The 18,134-nt window shown below is 36.1% G+C and overlaps 1 protein-coding gene across 4 annotated transcripts in view; it reads right to left on the bottom strand.

Moving 5' to 3' along the window:
* Positions 1-5,451: 5,451 nt before the first annotated feature.
* Positions 5,452-18,134, bottom strand: part of LOC109071913 (B-cell receptor CD22-like) — a 115,364-nt gene continuing 102,681 nt past the window's right edge. For 3 of the 4 annotated variants that reach the window (XM_042764727.1, XM_042764719.1, XM_042764736.1), the window contains exons 5-9: positions 14,820-15,062; positions 14,652-14,742; positions 14,090-14,135; positions 6,276-6,532; positions 5,452-6,197 (exon numbers count right to left, since the gene is read on the bottom strand). In XM_042764727.1, the coding sequence (XP_042620661.1) occupies positions 6,131-6,197; positions 6,276-6,532; positions 14,090-14,135; positions 14,652-14,742; positions 14,820-15,062 (704 nt within the window). In that variant the 3' untranslated portion in view covers positions 5,452-6,130. Of the gene's footprint in view, positions 6,198-6,275; positions 6,533-14,089; positions 14,136-14,651; positions 14,743-14,819; positions 15,063-15,156; positions 15,409-18,134 lie in introns of all 4 variants that reach the window. The other variant, XM_042764743.1, reaches the window with a different exon arrangement.

Here is an 18,134-nt window from a genome sequence, read left to right as displayed (position 1 = left end):
TTAAAAGCGTACATTTTGAGGTTGAAATCGGCTTGTTTTTCGGAGATTCTAGCAAGCAGTAGGGGCGTGTCATTGTCTGAGTGTATTTCCATACTGGATAAGCCGGCTTTTGTTTCTTTTGTTATTGCCCCCGCCCTCCAAGGGAAGCGTGGTCCGTGTACGTTTTGATAGTTTGTTTTTTGTTTTCGTTTGAAACACAAAACAAAATAACGAGAAACCACCTGTTTTTCGTTTGTCGTTTCAAACCAAAAACAAAGAAACGGTTAAAAAAACAGAGCCGTTCTCCCGTTTTTGGTTCTGAATCCAAAAACGAAAAATGACAAAAAAAACCAAAATCAAATAACGGTCCGATTTTGGTTTTTTGAAATTCCTTTTTCCATTTTTTCGTTTGAAGATCTACATTGAAATACTGACAGGTTGGCCACGTGACCCGGAAGTAATAGTAAATATGGCCTATCAAAATAAAAGCCAGTGGTAGTCTGTGAGATTTAGAACAAGATTCTGGTGGATTTTGCTAAAAACAATTTGATTTTATTATGTTTTTTTTTTTTTAAGTCTGCCGACACCAAGCGCATAGCTACACCTTGAGCCTACGCAACTTCGTGTCCCAGCATGTACAATCGGCCCGAGCTCGGCTGCCCCGCGACGTCTGCGGCTTTATTCGGCATCGGCGTGTGTTTAACCGGGCCGATTGTGGCCCGCAGCTCGCTCTAGCACATGCATTTTTGTTACGGCTGTAAAGCACTGGGCCTCACCATAAAAACCGGCTCCGGATCTGGACCACTTCTGGAAATGACTCGGCTTAGGTTAAATCAAGGATGGTTTTAATGAGCAATATAATAACATTAAAAAATATTTTTAAATTGACGTAAATTCCTGACCGTATCTGATAATGAAGGACATCGACTATATTGTCAAAACAAAATATATGCGGTAAATAATAATTAAATAGTGTTGTTTTGCACAGAGCATTCTTTAATATTTTATACCATAGCAAAAAATATTTAGTCGTCATGAAAATCATTCTTTACATGTAGCCTATGTATTTTAAACATGCATTCGCGCTTAAGCTGACATAGACGCGCAATAGGCTATATTTTTAAGCGTAGATGGTGCGACCATGGGCGCGACCGCACTTCTCAGAAGCAGAGATTGCGCATAGAGATTGCGTGACAGCGGTAGGCTATTATACTGAGGCAGCTTTGAAAAGCTGTCTATGGAAAAGCTACAGAAAAGTTTGGGCCCATGGTGGGTCTATCATTGGATACCGCCTGATGAATTTTTGTTTTTCTAGTTCCTGATATTCATTCACGTATAATAGTCTTCTTTGAAATGTGTACCTTGAAATGTTTTGTTTCCATTCCAGATTGATTTTAAAGGCTAGTTGTTGTCAGCAATTACTAGGCATATTGGCAATGATAAGCAGAATAGCCTATACTTTAACAACTGCCATCATTATTTGATACAAGACCACACTATGAGAACACCTAAAGTTTTGATAATATTTATGGAATATAATTTATGGAATTCTACTTTTACATACATTTTTCAGATAAAGTTCATGTAAGCATAGTGATGCACAGTTCACTTCTCCATCATCTATTGTGATATCTGTCATTGCACAGTCCAAATTATATATTGAGCTGCAGTCAGAGGGACTGAAAGCAAACAAAAGTTGAATGCTTATGCTGATTAAGACACACAGGCTAGGTGTACAGACACATTCTCATTTCTTAATTTTATGCCATTCTAAAACATTTTTTATGTTAACATTGAAATATAAAGACAGTGCTGCAAGTCTGATCATAAGTAAGGACATTCAAAGTATGGACAGATGAGGTCACCACCAAGGAGAGCCTTGAGGATTATACATCATCAGTGTGACACGTTACATCAGCAAATGGTGGTGATCACCTGACTGGAAACATCACAAATTGCCATGGGATGTGCACGGCCCAGGACCGGAGGGGCTCTGCAGCGGGAGATTAAAACTGCTCAGTAGATCACTGGTACCCAGAGCCAAAAGGATACAAAAGGACAGTACCCACCCAGCCAGCAGCCTGTTCATCCTGCTGCCTTCTGGGAAGAGATATAGAAGTTTCTGCTGCCGCACCAACAGACTGCAGAGCAACTTCCCCCCCAAGCTATCAGACTCTTAAACTATACTTCATCCTCAGCACTGCTCCACTGATCATAGTTTATTTCTGTTTACCATTTTTATAATTGCTTCTATATTAGCCTGATAATGTCTGCTATGTACCAGAAGGGAGTTACAAAATCAATTTATACTTTATACTATTATATATATTATATTGTGACAAAAATATACCCACCTACCTTAAAGAAGAATAAAGTGAATGTTTTGGAAAGGCAGAGTCAAAAGTTATGACCTTAAAATGATTGAAATGTTGTGGAAGGATGAGGAAGCAAGCAGCTCATGTGAGGAAACCCACCAACATCCAAGAGCTGAAGCTGTTCTGGACAGAGGAATGGGCAAAGATTCGTCCAAGTCAATAAGCAGGACGTATCAAAAGTTACTGGAAACGTTTTGTTGCAGTTATTGCTGATGTAATCAGCGTTGACAGCCTGTTTTTAGTAAATGTATTATGTTGTTTTTGGGTTTTCTTTGAGGACCTTGTAAAATGTTCTTACCTTAGGGCTTAACAAATGTTCTGCAGCCATTGATTGTACATGCAATGCCCTTGAAAGCATGTATGTGCTATATAAAGTTTCAAGATTTGTATGGATTCTCTTCACTTGCATGACACAATCGGAGTTTTTTGTATGTTATACCAAACTGGAATGTGTATAGAGAAGAAAGATTCACACAGTATATAGCACAATGGTAAATCATTCTTTTGGCCAGATGGCCTACATTAGGATTAGGACATGTCTGATGTGAGTTTGTTGTCTGAGCTGCTATAAGAATCTGATAGCAGTGTTATAATCAGGTTAAAACAGAAGCAGGTTTAACTCTGGGCTGGGTGAATGATGATGATGATGATGATAACTAGGCAAATAAAATCAAAAACAAAATAAAATGAACAACAATAAATACATCTGTATCAGTAATCTTGATTTAAAACAGTTACCAAAGACACCATACAGTCAGTCATTTAAATACTGCCACCTGCTGATAGAAAGGGGGAACAGTTATCCATTACGGTGGAAACCACATTAAATATAAATTTAATTATATAATATAGCGCTAACAGTAACAACTCTGCACACACAATAAGTTCTTAGGTTAACCTATATTACCAACTGTGTTGAGCCAAACAATGCGCTCATTAAACGTGACTGGTGATGTCTGGATAGGCACGATATTAAATAGCTGTAATAAACTACTGTTGCTAACATATTTATTCCGGTCCAGGTTTATATAAGGCTATTTATTAATTGATTTTTCTTCTCTCTAACGTTACCTCTGGTATAACGTTAGCGCTGCATATTATGACCGTTCTAAAAGCTTGGCTTTTATTTTGATAGGCCATATTTACTATTACTTCCGGGTCACGTGGCCAACCTGTCTGTATTTCAATGTAGATCCTCAAACGAAAAATGGAAAAAGGAATTTCAAAAAACCAAAATCGGACCGTTATTTGATTTTGGTTTTGTCATTTTTCGTTTTTGGATTCAGAACCAAAAACGGGAGAACGGCTCTGTTTTTACCGTTTCTTTGTTTTTGGTTTGAAACGACAAACGAAAAACAGGTGGTTTCTCGTTATTTTGTTTTGTGTTTCAAATGAAAAAACAAACTATCAAAACGTACACGGACCAAGCGTGGCTAATTATTATGCAGCGCTCTGGCCGGCGAAAATGTTTAGAAGTACTTCTTCGACAAGCCGGATGCTTATGAACAAGCGCTCACATTATGTACAACATACGGCTGGATTCTTTAGCTGCGGAAAAAGAGTGGCAGGACATGCAAATTATTGGACATTTAGAGGCAAACAGACGCACAGTGCAAACTTCGGAGATGGTAACATCCACAAAGAAGACCCCAACAAAGAGAAAGTGTGCCCGAACGATTTATTTCATTGGAGGCAACGAGATCTGCAAGAATACTTTCCTGTTTCTTATGGGGTGAGTTTCCATAAACATCAAAGTTTGTCGTTTTGTGTTAAAAATTTAAAATGATGGCCAGATTTTAAAGGAGTGTCTTGCAACGTTATCTACAATGCACAAGTTCAAATAGAGTTTTGACAAAAAAAAAAAGGTTTTATAAAAGATAAAACTCACATATTTCAGCCTCTAAATCATTTTTTATAAAAGTCAAAAAAGATAAATTACTGACATTTTACAATGCACATTATCCTTTATTGTTAATAGTATGAGGTCCGATTTTTCCGTTCCCCCGTTGCGTCTGTCGTTGTTATGCAACCATGCAGCTTTACAGGGGGTATGGCTTATCTAAATGAGATGTAAATAAGCCCTATTGTCACTCCCAGCAAGTGAGAACAGGTGAGAACTGCACAATCTTAGAGGCCATTTTCTCCCTTTTGAGCTTTTTTGAGTGCCTACCTTCAAATGGCCATAACTTCTCCAAATATGATCAGATTTCCATGTGTTACACATCGCTGAAAAGCTTGGAGACTACACTTTCAGAATATGTGAATAACTCAAAATGCCCCAGAACCGACTTGTGTCCCTACTTTCCGTGATTGGTCACATATTTCTGTATTAAAAATGTTGTATAAAACATTAATATTATTTCATTATACATTTGTAATTGCTATGTAAATGCATGTAGAGCCATCTGATCAGCATTAAACTGTAAATACATCTATAAAAGCATCTTCAGAAGCAGGTTCTATGTCTGAATACTGATTTAATTGTTAAAGGCCTATTTTCATATTATTCTAATGTTTTTGATGTAAGAATTTAACATTAAAGATGACATACAAAAGGTAAAAGGTAAAAAACAAACAAACAAACAAAAAAACAACAATTGAAAATCAGGTGCCTCTTATGGGAAAGTTCATTTCTGACACTGATCTCTGGTTTATTGTTCGAAGTGTTATTTCAGGGTTTGGATATGTTCTTATAACTCAGAGGATTTTACCTTCAATTCATGACGTCGAATCCACATTTCACTAAATTCAATCACTGAAACAAGGGCTCTGATGAACAAATAGTCCCATGCCAGTGGGATAACAACATATGATTTCCGAAATTTGTATAAAGTGCTCTATGAATAAAACTCAAAATAGAAAAATAATAAATAATAGATGTGCTAATTTCTTTTCATATCTGTCATTTCATTTAAGTTCCTCCATAGTCCAAAACGCAGCCTATTGTCTAACAAAAAAAGTTATGACTACATGTTCTTATAATTTGTTGGTGGTGTTCTGTTTTTTGTTATAAGTGTGTTATATTTTCTCGCGCTGTGGTGTGTGTAAGGAGGTTTTGCAGGAAGGTTTTTGGGTTGGTATTATATTAAAACAGGCGGTGTGCCGAAGGACCAAAAGGCAGTGCCTCAGTACGGTTTGTGTCAACCTATTCTTTAATCTGGCTGTTTGATGAAGAGAAAGAGATACAATATAGTAGAAATAAACACGTTAAGAATCCGTAGAAGCGTATGACTCTTATTATGTTTTAGGACTCTTATTATGTTGTAATGTTTGGTTGACCAATCAGCGGAGAGGGGCGTTTCATTCCCGCCCACATGTAGAGATCGAAAGGTGTTTAATCATTTTCTGTCCCTAAACGTAAAAACGAAAAAATGAAGCCAAATTCTTAATTTTACGTTTTGTTTGAACGAATGAAAAATGAAAAATGTGCCGTTTTTTTTTTCTTCATTTTTTCAGATTTCAATATTAAATTAAAAAACTAATTATATGAAGGTACACAGACCGGGTCTGAACAGATGAGAAAATGTTTCCACAGATATACAATAATCCAACAATCACTCATTAAACAGCTGAACACAGCTTTTGTGTTCGCTGGTCTCTATCACTCATTGTTATCTATTTTTGTTTAAATATGTATATATACACACACACATATCTTTATGTTTTATTATCTGTGTTGTTGTTGTCTCTGTGTACTGGAAGTTTCTGTCATCAAAACAAATTTCTTGTATGTGCAAACTATACATACAATAAAGCTCTTTCTGACTTCTGACTTCTCATCTGACGCTGCTGTAGATCACTGACACGTCTTCCACAGTTTGAACATTTGATCTCCTAGAAAATCTGAACAAACAGGATCACAACAGTGTTACAGCTCTGATTAGATGATCTGTGCTGGTCAAGTTGTTGTTTTTCTCTCACCTCTCGGCAGCATCAGGCTGATGAACTCTTATATCGTCATACTGACATTCATCTTCTTCCGGTCTGTTCCTCTCTTTCTTTCGGTGATATTGGACAGTTGTATATTGGATCTCCTCAGTATCTCTGGATTCAGGAGTTTCTCCTCTGAATCTGCTGGGTTTCACACTGACATACAGAGCATCATTGACTGGATCAGGTTCAGAAAGAGACTCGTCATGGACTGAAACTCTCTGTGACACATCAGCATAAAGATCATTCTGAAAGACAAGAAAATACACAATTACAGTTGATTTACAATCACAACACATTTCTCAATACTAAAGTCACTTCTTCAAAACTCTTCACAGAGTTCTCCTAACCATCTTTCAACTTCAAATTTCACATTCAGAATGCACAAAGCTACCAAAAGAGTTCATTAATGTCTCAAATCAAGACAGGGCTCGACATTGAGCCTTGACATGTGCTTGTCCTTCGGACAAGTAAATCAGTCATTCACTTGTCCGAGTAAAAAAGTTACTTGTCCGGGGCAAAAAAAGGTGGTTATATTTTTCTTTTCTTTTTTTTTTTTTTTCTTTTGGGGGTGGGGGGGGCGTAAATGTAATTTATTCTGAAGCAATAGTCTCATCAGTGCTCTATCAGGTAGTACTTTAATCAGCATATTTGAGATATTTGCCTTAAATTGATTTCTGTTACACTTTTTATCTTCATGAAGGGCAATATGTTCCTAACCTTATTAAATGTGCGTCACCATTTAAGTCAAATTCTTAAATTTTACCAATACATTCAGATAGAATAATAAGACACTATATGGTTGTTACCATTCAAATTAAATCAGTATCAACAAACTCCATCTTTTGACTGCAGAGGAAACACAGAAGCTGCATCGAAAGTGCCATTTAGATGTATTTACACAGACTGTTTAATGAAGATATATGCATTCCATAAATAAATTTACTCAAAATTGCAAATGCATAAACAATTAATTCCTGTGTATTTGTGTGTGCTTCTCTCTCTCTCTCTCTCTCTCTGTGTGTTGCATGCTGGGAGTGAGTGAGCGTGAGTGGTGGCTCTCGTGTTGGAGTTGTTTTTTCTCTTTCTTTTTTTTCTTTCTTTGTTTTTTTTGTGTGTGTGTAGTTTGTGGATCTTTTTCTTTTTGGGGTTTTTGTAGGGGGTGGTTTGGGGTGTAGGGGAAGCATGACGGATGCAGGTGTGCGGGTCTTGAGCTCACTCACGCGTCGTCACGGTGTAAAAGTGGCGTCTGCAGTGAGCGTGGAGAGCTGTTGTTTAGCTGTGGGTGAAGTTGTGGGAAATAAGAACGTATTGTCTGCCTCAAGGATGAATAGTGCTATCGTTATCTTTTTAAGTAGAGTAGAAAAGGCTAACGAGTTAGTTCAGAGAGGAATTGTAATTGATGGCGTTCTTACCTCTGTTTTACCACTTTCATTATTGTCAAAAAGAGTCACTCTCTCGAACGTACCGCCATTTATTAGTGATGATGTATTAATGCAAGCATTGTCTAGCCATGGAAAAGTGGTCTCCTCATTTAAAAAAATTCCAATTGGTGGTATTTCTCCTCTACTGAAACATGTTGTGTCTTTCAGACGCTCAGTTTACATGATTGTGAACAATGACGCTGACCTAGACCTTGCGCTGAATTTCCGAGTGGATGATTTTGACTATGTGGTGTTTATAACCACCGACAGGATTAAATGCTACGGCTGCGGTAAGGTCGGCCATCTGGCCCGAGCCTGTCCCAACAAACAAGGCACAGTTAGCGTGGAAGGCGCAGCTAACGGTGGTGAGCCGCCAGCCGATGAAGATGAAGGAGGTGGAGGTGGAGGTGGCGGTGGTGAGTGTTAGTGATGGTGATGGTGGTGATGGTGCTGGGGATGCGGAGAACACAGTGGTTTCAGTGCAGGAGGAAATCCAAAGTACAAAAGAGGTTGAGGGAGAGGAAGGTGAGTCAAGCGATAAAAGAGTTGTGGAAACTGATATGGGGGATGTTCGGGAGGCTGATGGTGGGCCTAATGAAACTGGTATGGAACAAACAGTGTTTAAGGTGCCATTGAAAAGGAAGAAGTCAGACAAGGTTTGTGATTTTCGGCATTTGAAGAAAATGGATCATGAAAGTGCCTCTGATCAGATCAACTCAGAGAATGATAGTGAGTTATCTGACTCAAGTGTTGTTCTGTCACAGAGTGAGTTTTCCAGCCGCGATTATGATGTAGGTGATATTAAACTGTTCCTTAAGTCAACGAAAAATAAGAGGAGTTTTAGTTAATGAGTATTTCCCAGATGTAGGACAGTTTGTGGAAAAAAATAAATGTTTTATGGCTGAAGGGCGTTTTTCAAATAAAGAAGTGTATTGGTTAAAGAAAATAGTGAGGAAACTTAACGTGGATTTGAATGATGGCAGTGAAAAAGTTTAATTCCATGAATATGATTCAAAGCAGTCTGTCTTTTTGTTTTTTACTTTTGAGCATGACTGAAGTGTGTATTGCATCTTTGAATGTGAATGGTGCAAGAAATAGCAAAAAAAGAACTGAATTGTTTGAAGTTATTAAGCAGAAAAAAATAGATGTTGCTTTTATTCAAGAGACACACAGTGATGTTAAAAATGCTGCTGACTGGATGCAGGAATGGTATGGGTTTTCTGTTCTAAGTCACAACACCACACTTAGCGGTGGTGTAGCAATTTTATTTTCAGAAAGTTTTTGTCCAGTTTCATATCAAGTTGATGAGATTGTGAAAGGAAGACTCTTAAAAATAAGAGCAATTTTTGAAAAATATGTTTTACTTTTTATCTGTGTTTATGCTCCAACATCAGCATTGGAAAGATTGTTGTTCCTAGGTACACTAGGTTCCACGTTACAAAATTGTAATACTGAAGAATATCTATTTTTAGGTGGTGACTTTAATTGCACAGAAAGTCATATTGACAGGAATCATATTGAGCCTCACATGCCTTCTCGTGAATGTCTTATTAAGGTCATGAACATGAATGATCTGTGTGATATTTGGAGGCATTTTCATGATGGACCGAGACAGTATACATGGGCTCATGCTTGTGATAATTTTCTGTCTCTTGCAAGATATACAGACAACTTGCATTGGGTGCAACAGGGTGTGTTGTTTTTACCTAAAGAGGAAGGTGGCCATGGGTTGGTACAACTGAAATGTAGAATTGCAGCATTTCGTTTGCAATTCTTACAAAGATTTCTGTATATGTTGCGTGCTCCATATTACACAGCGTTATAGGGGTGGGGTTGGATAAATCTTTGTTTTTAATGGATCCTCTCAAATTGAATGTGAGCAAATTGCCAGTGTTTTATGAAAATCTTTTTAAAGTTTGGAATCTTTTCGATTTACGGAGGAATGAGATGACACTTTCTATCCGCAGGCTTTTGGAAGAGCCTTTAATAAATGGAGCCTGTTTTGATTTAACGAAGAACAATTCATCCTTTCATGGACTTAATGCGCTATTGTTGAATTCAAAAATCTTCACTTTGGGACTTTTGATTCGCATTGCCAGAGTGGACTTTAAAAATACAGAAGAAGTGGCTTCCTGCTTAAAGATCAAGTTTATGCGGACTGTTGAACGAATGCTAATGAGTTGGAAGTCACTGGTCAATGATGAAGAAAAAAGACTGTTATTGGACACTAATGGAATAATAGATGCTCCCATTTTACAAGACTGTTTCCCTCTTTTTATGTTGTTACCCAAATTAGAGGGTTGTAAGGGACCTTTTTTGGATGGTGAAAAATGTTTGTGTTTGGACTTTTTGACAGCAACTGGCAAGGCTTTTTTATAAGATATGTGTTAAAGTTTTCAATAAAAAGGTTTTGAATGGAAAAGTTGTTGCACATTGGTTTGAAATATTGGGTATAGAAGAAAGTGTGAAACCCGAATGGAGGTCACTGTATAAGCCACCGTTACCCAAAAGGTAAGGGGATATGCAGTGGAGACTTCTTCATGGCGCCATTGCAGTAAATGCTTTTTATTTATGTTATTAATCATGAAGTTTTGTCTGATTGTCCTTTTTGTTCAAAAAGAGAAACTGTGTTTCATGCTTTCATGGAATGTGACAGATTGAAAACATTATTCTTATTTTTGGAAAAAATATTCACTTCTTTTAATGAATTGTTTTTCATGAAAATTTTGTTTTTGGTTTTAAATTTGTTAGATGTAATAGGTTTACATGTCAGCTTTTGAACTTTGTTTTAGGGCAGGCTAAATTAGCTATTTATATGAGCAGGAAAAACAAGGTGGAAAGAATGTCTGGTGAATATGTGGTGGTTTGTTTTTAAATTTGGTGAAATCACGAGTGTTGGTTGATATTTGTTTTTATAAGTCTACAAAGGATTTAGACACTTTTGAGAAGAAATGGTGTGATTAATGGAGCTTTATGCTTAGTTATTGAAGAAGAATTGTTTTTTACATCTTTGATGTAATTTATTTCAATGCTTTGGTTTTTTTGGTGTTTTTGTGACATGATGTAACGGTTAGAAGTGTTGTAGCAAGTGTACTAACAAAATGTGATTTATTGTAATAAGGTGTTTTCAATTTTCTCTCTCTCTCTCTCTCTCTCTCTCTCTCTCTCTCTCTCTCTCTCTCTCTCTCTCTTTCTCTCTCTCTCTCAGGTAGTGTTCCTTTGAAATATGCTGGGAATGCTGACGTGGCCCAGAGAGAGCGAGATGTTGTTGGCACATTGTGGCTGCTGAGAGAGTGTCACGGTGGTTGGCTTGTACCAGTTATCCTTAAAAGAGTGCTGTGTTGTTGTTAACTACATATTCCTATTTATTTATGTTAACTTTGACTTTGTTGATTGTCCATTTATTGTTTTTTTTTTAGTTTCTCTATTGTGGCAGTTGTGTTGCCCTTTAATTTTTGTAAACATTACACATATACCTCTTTTATCGAAGCAGTAGGGGCTGGGTGACTGTTTCTTTTTGTACCTACTTTTTCTGCTGTTTTTGGGACAGCCAGGGAGTTAGGTAACGACCATTGTATTTTATTTTCTTTTATTTATTTTTATTTTTTTTTTTGCATGGTTTAGTTAGCTGTTACTTGGGTTTAGGCAGTGGCTGTTTTGTTTATTGTTTTGGCCTTGCCCAACCCTGAAGAGTTTCTTCACTTTACCTCTGTGAAAATGGATAATAATAAACAAAGAAAGAAATTGTTGAAACAGAACTTTTTTTTATAACACTTTATTTATATTACCTCCCTGACCTTGGACCAGGGTCGTAACACAACCGATTCGTTCAAAAGCCTCGTCTTGATATAATGATTGACAGGTTGGGGGCATGATCGGCTCGGAATGCTTTTTCAAATCCACATTGACTAGTCTACACTGATCACAGGGATATTTAATGAATATGCAATTAATGAAGTGTAAGTGTCAATGCATCTAAGAAAAATAAAAGACATTTAAATCACCATTTTGCTACCCTTTGCTGTACATTTGGCTCAGAATGCATTTTGAAATTCACACTGCATTTTGCTACAATTATCATACGGTGTTATAATGAAAATTCAATCCCAAGTGTCCTACCCATTAAGTCTAAATGCATTTAGATAAAATGGCATTTAAATGATAATTTTGCTACAGTTTTTGCTTGGACAATTTAAACATCTAATCAATTTGGGTAATACATTTTCATTTTAATTGTTCAACTTATAAAATGTTAAAATATGTTTTTAATTTACATATTAAAACTAGTTTAGGAAATGGCAAATCTAAATTATATAATTGAATTTTCATTTTGCACTAAATGTTGCACATACAGTATGTATGGGAAAATGTACATTTAAATAAAGAAATGCATTGCCATTATGCAAATTACATTTCAAAATAAATTTTGCTACCCATACACTCTAAAAAATGCTGGGTTAAATATAACCCAACGCTGGGTTAAAAAGGGACCAACCCAACAGTTGGGTTGTTTTGACCCAGCAGTTGGCAGAGGTATAAAGTCCAGGGGTCAGAAAGTAAAAGTCCTGCCATATGTTTATTCCACCCATGAACTCAGCAAGCTGTTTTAACCAGAGGAGAACCAAGTCATTCCTTTCACATCACAAACGAGTCTCGAGTCAGATCCCAAGTCCTCAAAGAGTTAAAGTTAATGAGATAATTAAGTGACTAATTAAATGAAGATTGTGCATTAGTGATGAACACCTGCTGTTAACAATCAACTTAACAGAAGAAAAGAGAAACACAAGAACTACAACTGACTCCAGGCACAGCCTTGGATGAAATATACTGATTTATAACTGTGGTCAAGGTTTGCTTTAATTAGTCTCTTGACCCTTTTAATAACTCAAAGTAGTTGGTTTATAAGCAAATGCAATATTGTTTCACAGCAAACATTTGTGCATCGCTGAATCAAAAGCTTGAAATAGCAGAGTAACTTGCAATTTCTGCTAATAACTCATGGTAAATAAACATCATAAAGCGGTCTCTCTCTTTGGTTTATTGTTCAGGTACTGTAGAACTACAAAAAAAAAAAAAAAAAAACAAACTTTTAAACAAATGCCACCTTAATGTGTCAATAATATTGAATAAAAAAAAGCTATGTCTGCTCAGGAATTTAGCCATGAACATTTATCATACTATCCTCAACAGTGGTGACAATAATTTTTCATACTGCAGTGCATGATGGGAGTTTTTACTATGGTGTTACCCAGCATTCATTGCATCATGAAGCATTTTGTTGATTGTCACCATTGTTGAGATTGGTATACTGGTTCTTGATGTCTCTCTGTGTCTTAATAGTATAGTAGTTTGTTTTTTTGGTGTATTATATGTACACACACACAAACGCTTTTTTTTTTTTTATTAATTCACTATATATTTTAGAACAACAGTGTTCTGTAGTTTCACATAGTTCTTAATGCAAAACCTGAACATGTAAATGGAAGCAAGTTATTTTAAATAAAATCAGGCCATTTCAAGAGGCTTGTTTCATCACATATAAACAGCAAATATCTCATCATTGTAAAACACCACATGCCATTTCTACAGAGAGAGAGATCTAGCGCAACAAGTCAAGGGTCAAGAGCACAACTAAATCAAACACTGATCTCCATGATGGTGGCATCATTTTAACCAATAAAACATCAACATCTGATCCTCTGTAATTTCCAATAACAGCATGTGTTCATCATTAATGCACAATCATCATTTAATTAATCACTTATTTATCTCATTAACTTTAACTCTTTCAGGACTTGGGATTTGACTTGAGACTTGTTTGTGACTTGAAAGGAATGACTTGGTTCCTCCTCTGTTGAAATCAGCTGCTGAGTTCATGGATGGAGCAAAAATATGGCAGGACTTTTACTTTCTGACCCCTGGACTACCCACCTCTGGTCAAAATAACCCAACCGCTGGGTCAAAACAACCCAACCGCTGGGTTGGTCCCTTTTTAACCCAGCACTGGGTTATATTTAACCCAGCATTTTTTAGAGTGTATGGTTCCATAGTATAGTACATAAAGTTTTGATGGTATTTGTGTCGAAATGATAAAAGAATTCATGTAAGTCAGATGTCAGATGATAAATGATCCACAGTTTAGTGCACAGAGACTGATGTTGTGCTCGCTGTGTGAAGAGTTTTGAAGAAGTGACCTAATTATTGAGAAATGTGTCCTAGAGATTGTAAAAAACTGTAAGACAAATGAATTTTTCAGAGGTGAGGCGCAGCTTCTGAGACACAGCAGCAGGTCTCAAACTTTTCAGACCAAGTACAACATAAGATCAAATAACATCAGATAACTAAAACATATTCTGCTTCTGTGAAGTTGTGTTGATTTACCTGTTTCATTGTTAGATCTTCAGATTTATCACTCTTTCGTTTCCTCCTGTTATAATAACAGACATTAACAGCATACATTAATACACTTAACACCTGATGTACTTGTTTCATCGTAAGAGGAATGACACGCAAATATTAGTCTTAGGTTTTTTCTCCATTTCTGTCACTGATGGAGTTTTGATTTCTTGTCACTGTCACCTTTGGTGTGCTTAGCTGGGGACGCTTAATTTCTGACAATATTGTCTTGATTGCACAGATACTATTAGAAGAGAGCTGATCTGGATGATGACATCACTGTATCAATGATGAACCGTCTTTAACTGAAAAATTATCTTTACTATTGTCCTCTTGCATTATCAATACACTTTTTTCCTGTTTGACACTGTAAAGCTGCTTTGACACAATCTTTACTGTATAAAGTGTTACATAAATAAAGGTGTCTTGTCTTGACTTAACTACATACATACATATACTAATAATCAAACATATATGATCAAGTTTTTACTACATCAGAACAAAAATGAACATATATAATCACTGCAGTTTTATTTATTGAACTCACATTATAAGCAGGATGATGATGATGATGATGATGAATAATCCTCCAGATGTTGCTGCGATCACAATCACGTTCCTATCAGCTCCAGGATGAACTGAAAATGAAGGTCATCATAATTAACAAACTGATGAATGATGTGAAGATACAGGAGTGTGTTAATAAAAGCTTCACCTGTGACAGTAACAGCGTCTGATCTCTGAGATCCATGTTGATTGTGAGCCTCACAGTAGAAGCGTCCACTTTGTAGTGCACTGAAACTCTGTCCAGATCCAACAGCTGAGCTTTGATTCTCCTTAAACCAGCTGAAGTTCAGAGCAGGAGGGTTTGAATCACTGCTGCAGATCAGAGTCACTGAATCTCCCTCCACTATTACACCAGATCCAGTTATAGACACTGAGACGTTCCTGGGAGGGTCTAATAACAATCACCATATTATTAAAGACCTCTTATACATTTTAAAAATTACTAATTTGAGCTGAAATGATAAAAAAACATCTAATAAACTCACACATGATGTTTAAAGTCACAGCATCAGAGTATTTCTCTCCATGTTGATTGCTGGACTTGCACTTGTATTCTCCACTGTGATCAGAGCTGATCTTTGAGATGTTGTAGATTCTTCCAGATCCTACAAACTTTCTTCCTTTAAACCACTTGATTTCTGCAGGAGGGTTTGAATCACTGCTGCAGCTCAGAGTCACTGAATCTCCCTCCACTATTACAGATGGACTGATGGACACTGAGACATTCTTTGGAGGATCTAAAAAAATACAAGACATTAACAAAGTAAATTTGACATCACACAACTGAGACTTACAAGTCACAGATTTCTGAAACTCCATCATTAGGACTGATAGAGATCACAGGATTCACTGGAAGTACAGCAGGTAGACAACCAAAATGGGTACTACTGCCTCGCGTACCGCCGCCGCAGGGCCACGGCGTTAACTGCAAGTCAGTCGCGTGTTAAATTCATTCGCGAAACTACCGCCAGGTGACGCAAAGGGACGGATTGCGAACTGAACGTAATTGTAAAATGAGATAAAAGGAGGAAGTAAAACAACAATAACATTATGATATAACATTGCAACATCTTTAAAAACCATTAAAAATGTACAGTGAGTTAATTTCAAAATTTAGTATAGTCTTAGGCTACAGTCTACTCATCAAAATTTAAAAGAAAGACCTTTACACAAAGGATCTTATGCTTGCTATTGTTATTAAACAGTCATTAAATATAAGGCCTATATATACGGATAAAAAGCTAAATGTCTTCATTTTGGTTCATTCTTGGTTTAAAAAAAATCCTTCAGGTTCCATTTGCAGATCGAAATGAGAACGGTCCAGCATTTAGCAATAATTATTATTAATTCTGTTATTATTCTTGATTTTTCAAACTGCTAACACTTTGCATTTTTGAATTATGCCTTCACTGTGTGACCAAAAATTGAGTATTTTCTGTTTCAGCTGTTTGATCGCGCTGGTGCCTCGCGCACATTCATTGGAAACAGTAGCCGTTCACCGTGCCATTCGGCGCGAGCAGCGGTCCACTTTGGCATATTTTTGTTAATTATGATTTTTTATTTTTTTTCCGTCGATACTGAAACACACGTGAACTACAAAGCCTATTTTACCTAATGAATAATAGTTAAGCTTGAAATAGGAAACATCACGAATATGGAAACGTTTGGATTTCTCCCGAATGAGAGCCCAACCTTACCTTATGGTTCGCTTTAAATTATTATTCATTTATTTATTTGTATGTTTATATCTAAGCCTATATTATTATATACTGCAATTTTATTTATCCATTAGAATTATATATTTTTTATTCTTGTTCTGTTCTGATAAATTTGTTAAATTTAAAGGATTTGTTGTAAAGTGAAGAGAACTAAAAATATCCTGTTGGCACATTATAACATTATTAGGCCAGCCGTTATTATTTCTGAATGTAATAAAATGCAATATATACATGACATATATATTTTTTTCCTCTCACAAACTTAATTTATTTTTTAGCCTGTTTTAAAAAATAAATTAATTAATTAAAAAAAAAAAAAAAACATGCAGCAAACGAAAATAGGCGATTAATCGGTTAAAATTTGTTACTGTGGGTTAACAGTAATTATAATTATTATATATTTAGGAACAGAGTCTGGGCCTAATCTAGGCTATCCAGGGTTTTTTATTATTTTTATTTTCATTGCATCTGAAAATGACTTTGTTCAGCACATTCACTTCGCACGCTCAACCTGCCTCGCGCGTTGCTCAGCTGTGGATGATTTCAAAATGTTTGATATAAAGGTTGCTGTCCCATTTTATACAGGAATTGTTCATTTAAAAAAATTAATAAATCAAATTATATTGTTAGTTCTAATTATATTGTTTACACAAGTTCATTTAGACTATTAATTCGCATTTTGCATATGCATTACAACGTATTTTTTTTACATGCAATTATCCAAAATAAAACCAAACAAGATTTGTAAAGAAGATAAAACAAATAAGAATAAATGCTGCGTGTGCACTCAGCATCACTCTCGCCGCACAAATCTTGCACGCAGACATTTTACACACCTGCATTTAAATGCGGCTGCAATTTTATTTTTTTACTTAAATTATATGAAAGCAAGTAAAGAAGGCCCCCTTTAAAATCACTGAAGTTGTAAATTAATGAAGCTCTTTTTTTTTTTTTTTTTTTTTTTTTTTTTTTTTACATCATTTGCACTTTGGTGATTATAATGAGAGAACTTGAGTTTAATCGTGAGGACGTTTTATTAATCAGTCCATTCTTTAGAATTTCAATGATTTAGCTAAATCGTGCAGGTTTAATTTATTCGTTTCTTGTTTTAATTAGGCCTAAATAATGGGAACGAAATTATATAGGTGTTTATAAAAATTTATAAAGTAAATATTTTCAAAAATTATTTTCCATAATGTAATGATAAAAATTTAACTTTCATATATTTTAGATTCATTGCACACCAACTGAAATATTTCAGGTCTTTTTATTGTTTTAATACTGATGATTTTGGCATACAGCTCATGAAAACCCAAAAAATCTCAAAAAAAATGCATATTTCATCCGACCAATAAAAGAAAAGTGTTTTTAATACAAAAAAAGTCAACCTTCAAATAATTATGTTCAGTTATGCACTCAATACTTGGTCGGGAATCCTTTTGCAGAAATGACTGCTTCAATGCGGCGTGGCATGGAGGCAATTAGCCTGTGGCACTGCTGAGGTGTTATGGAGGCCCAGGATGCTTCGATTGCGGCCTTAAGCTCATCCAGAGTGTTGGGTCTTGCGTCTCTCAACTTTCTCTTCACAATATCCCACAGATTCTCTATGCGGTTCAGGTCAGGAGAGTTGGCAGGCCAATTGAGCACAGTAATACCATGGTCAGTAAACCATTACCAGTGGTTTTGGCACTGTGAGCAGGTGCCAGGTCGTGCTAAAAAAACGAAATCTTCATCTCCATAAAGCT

This window comes from Cyprinus carpio, chromosome A1, assembly GCF_018340385.1.
Source record: "Cyprinus carpio isolate SPL01 chromosome A1, ASM1834038v1, whole genome shotgun sequence".
NCBI lineage: Eukaryota > Metazoa > Chordata > Actinopteri > Cypriniformes > Cyprinidae > Cyprinus > Cyprinus carpio.
This window is presented reverse-complemented; position numbering and strand designations above follow the sequence as displayed.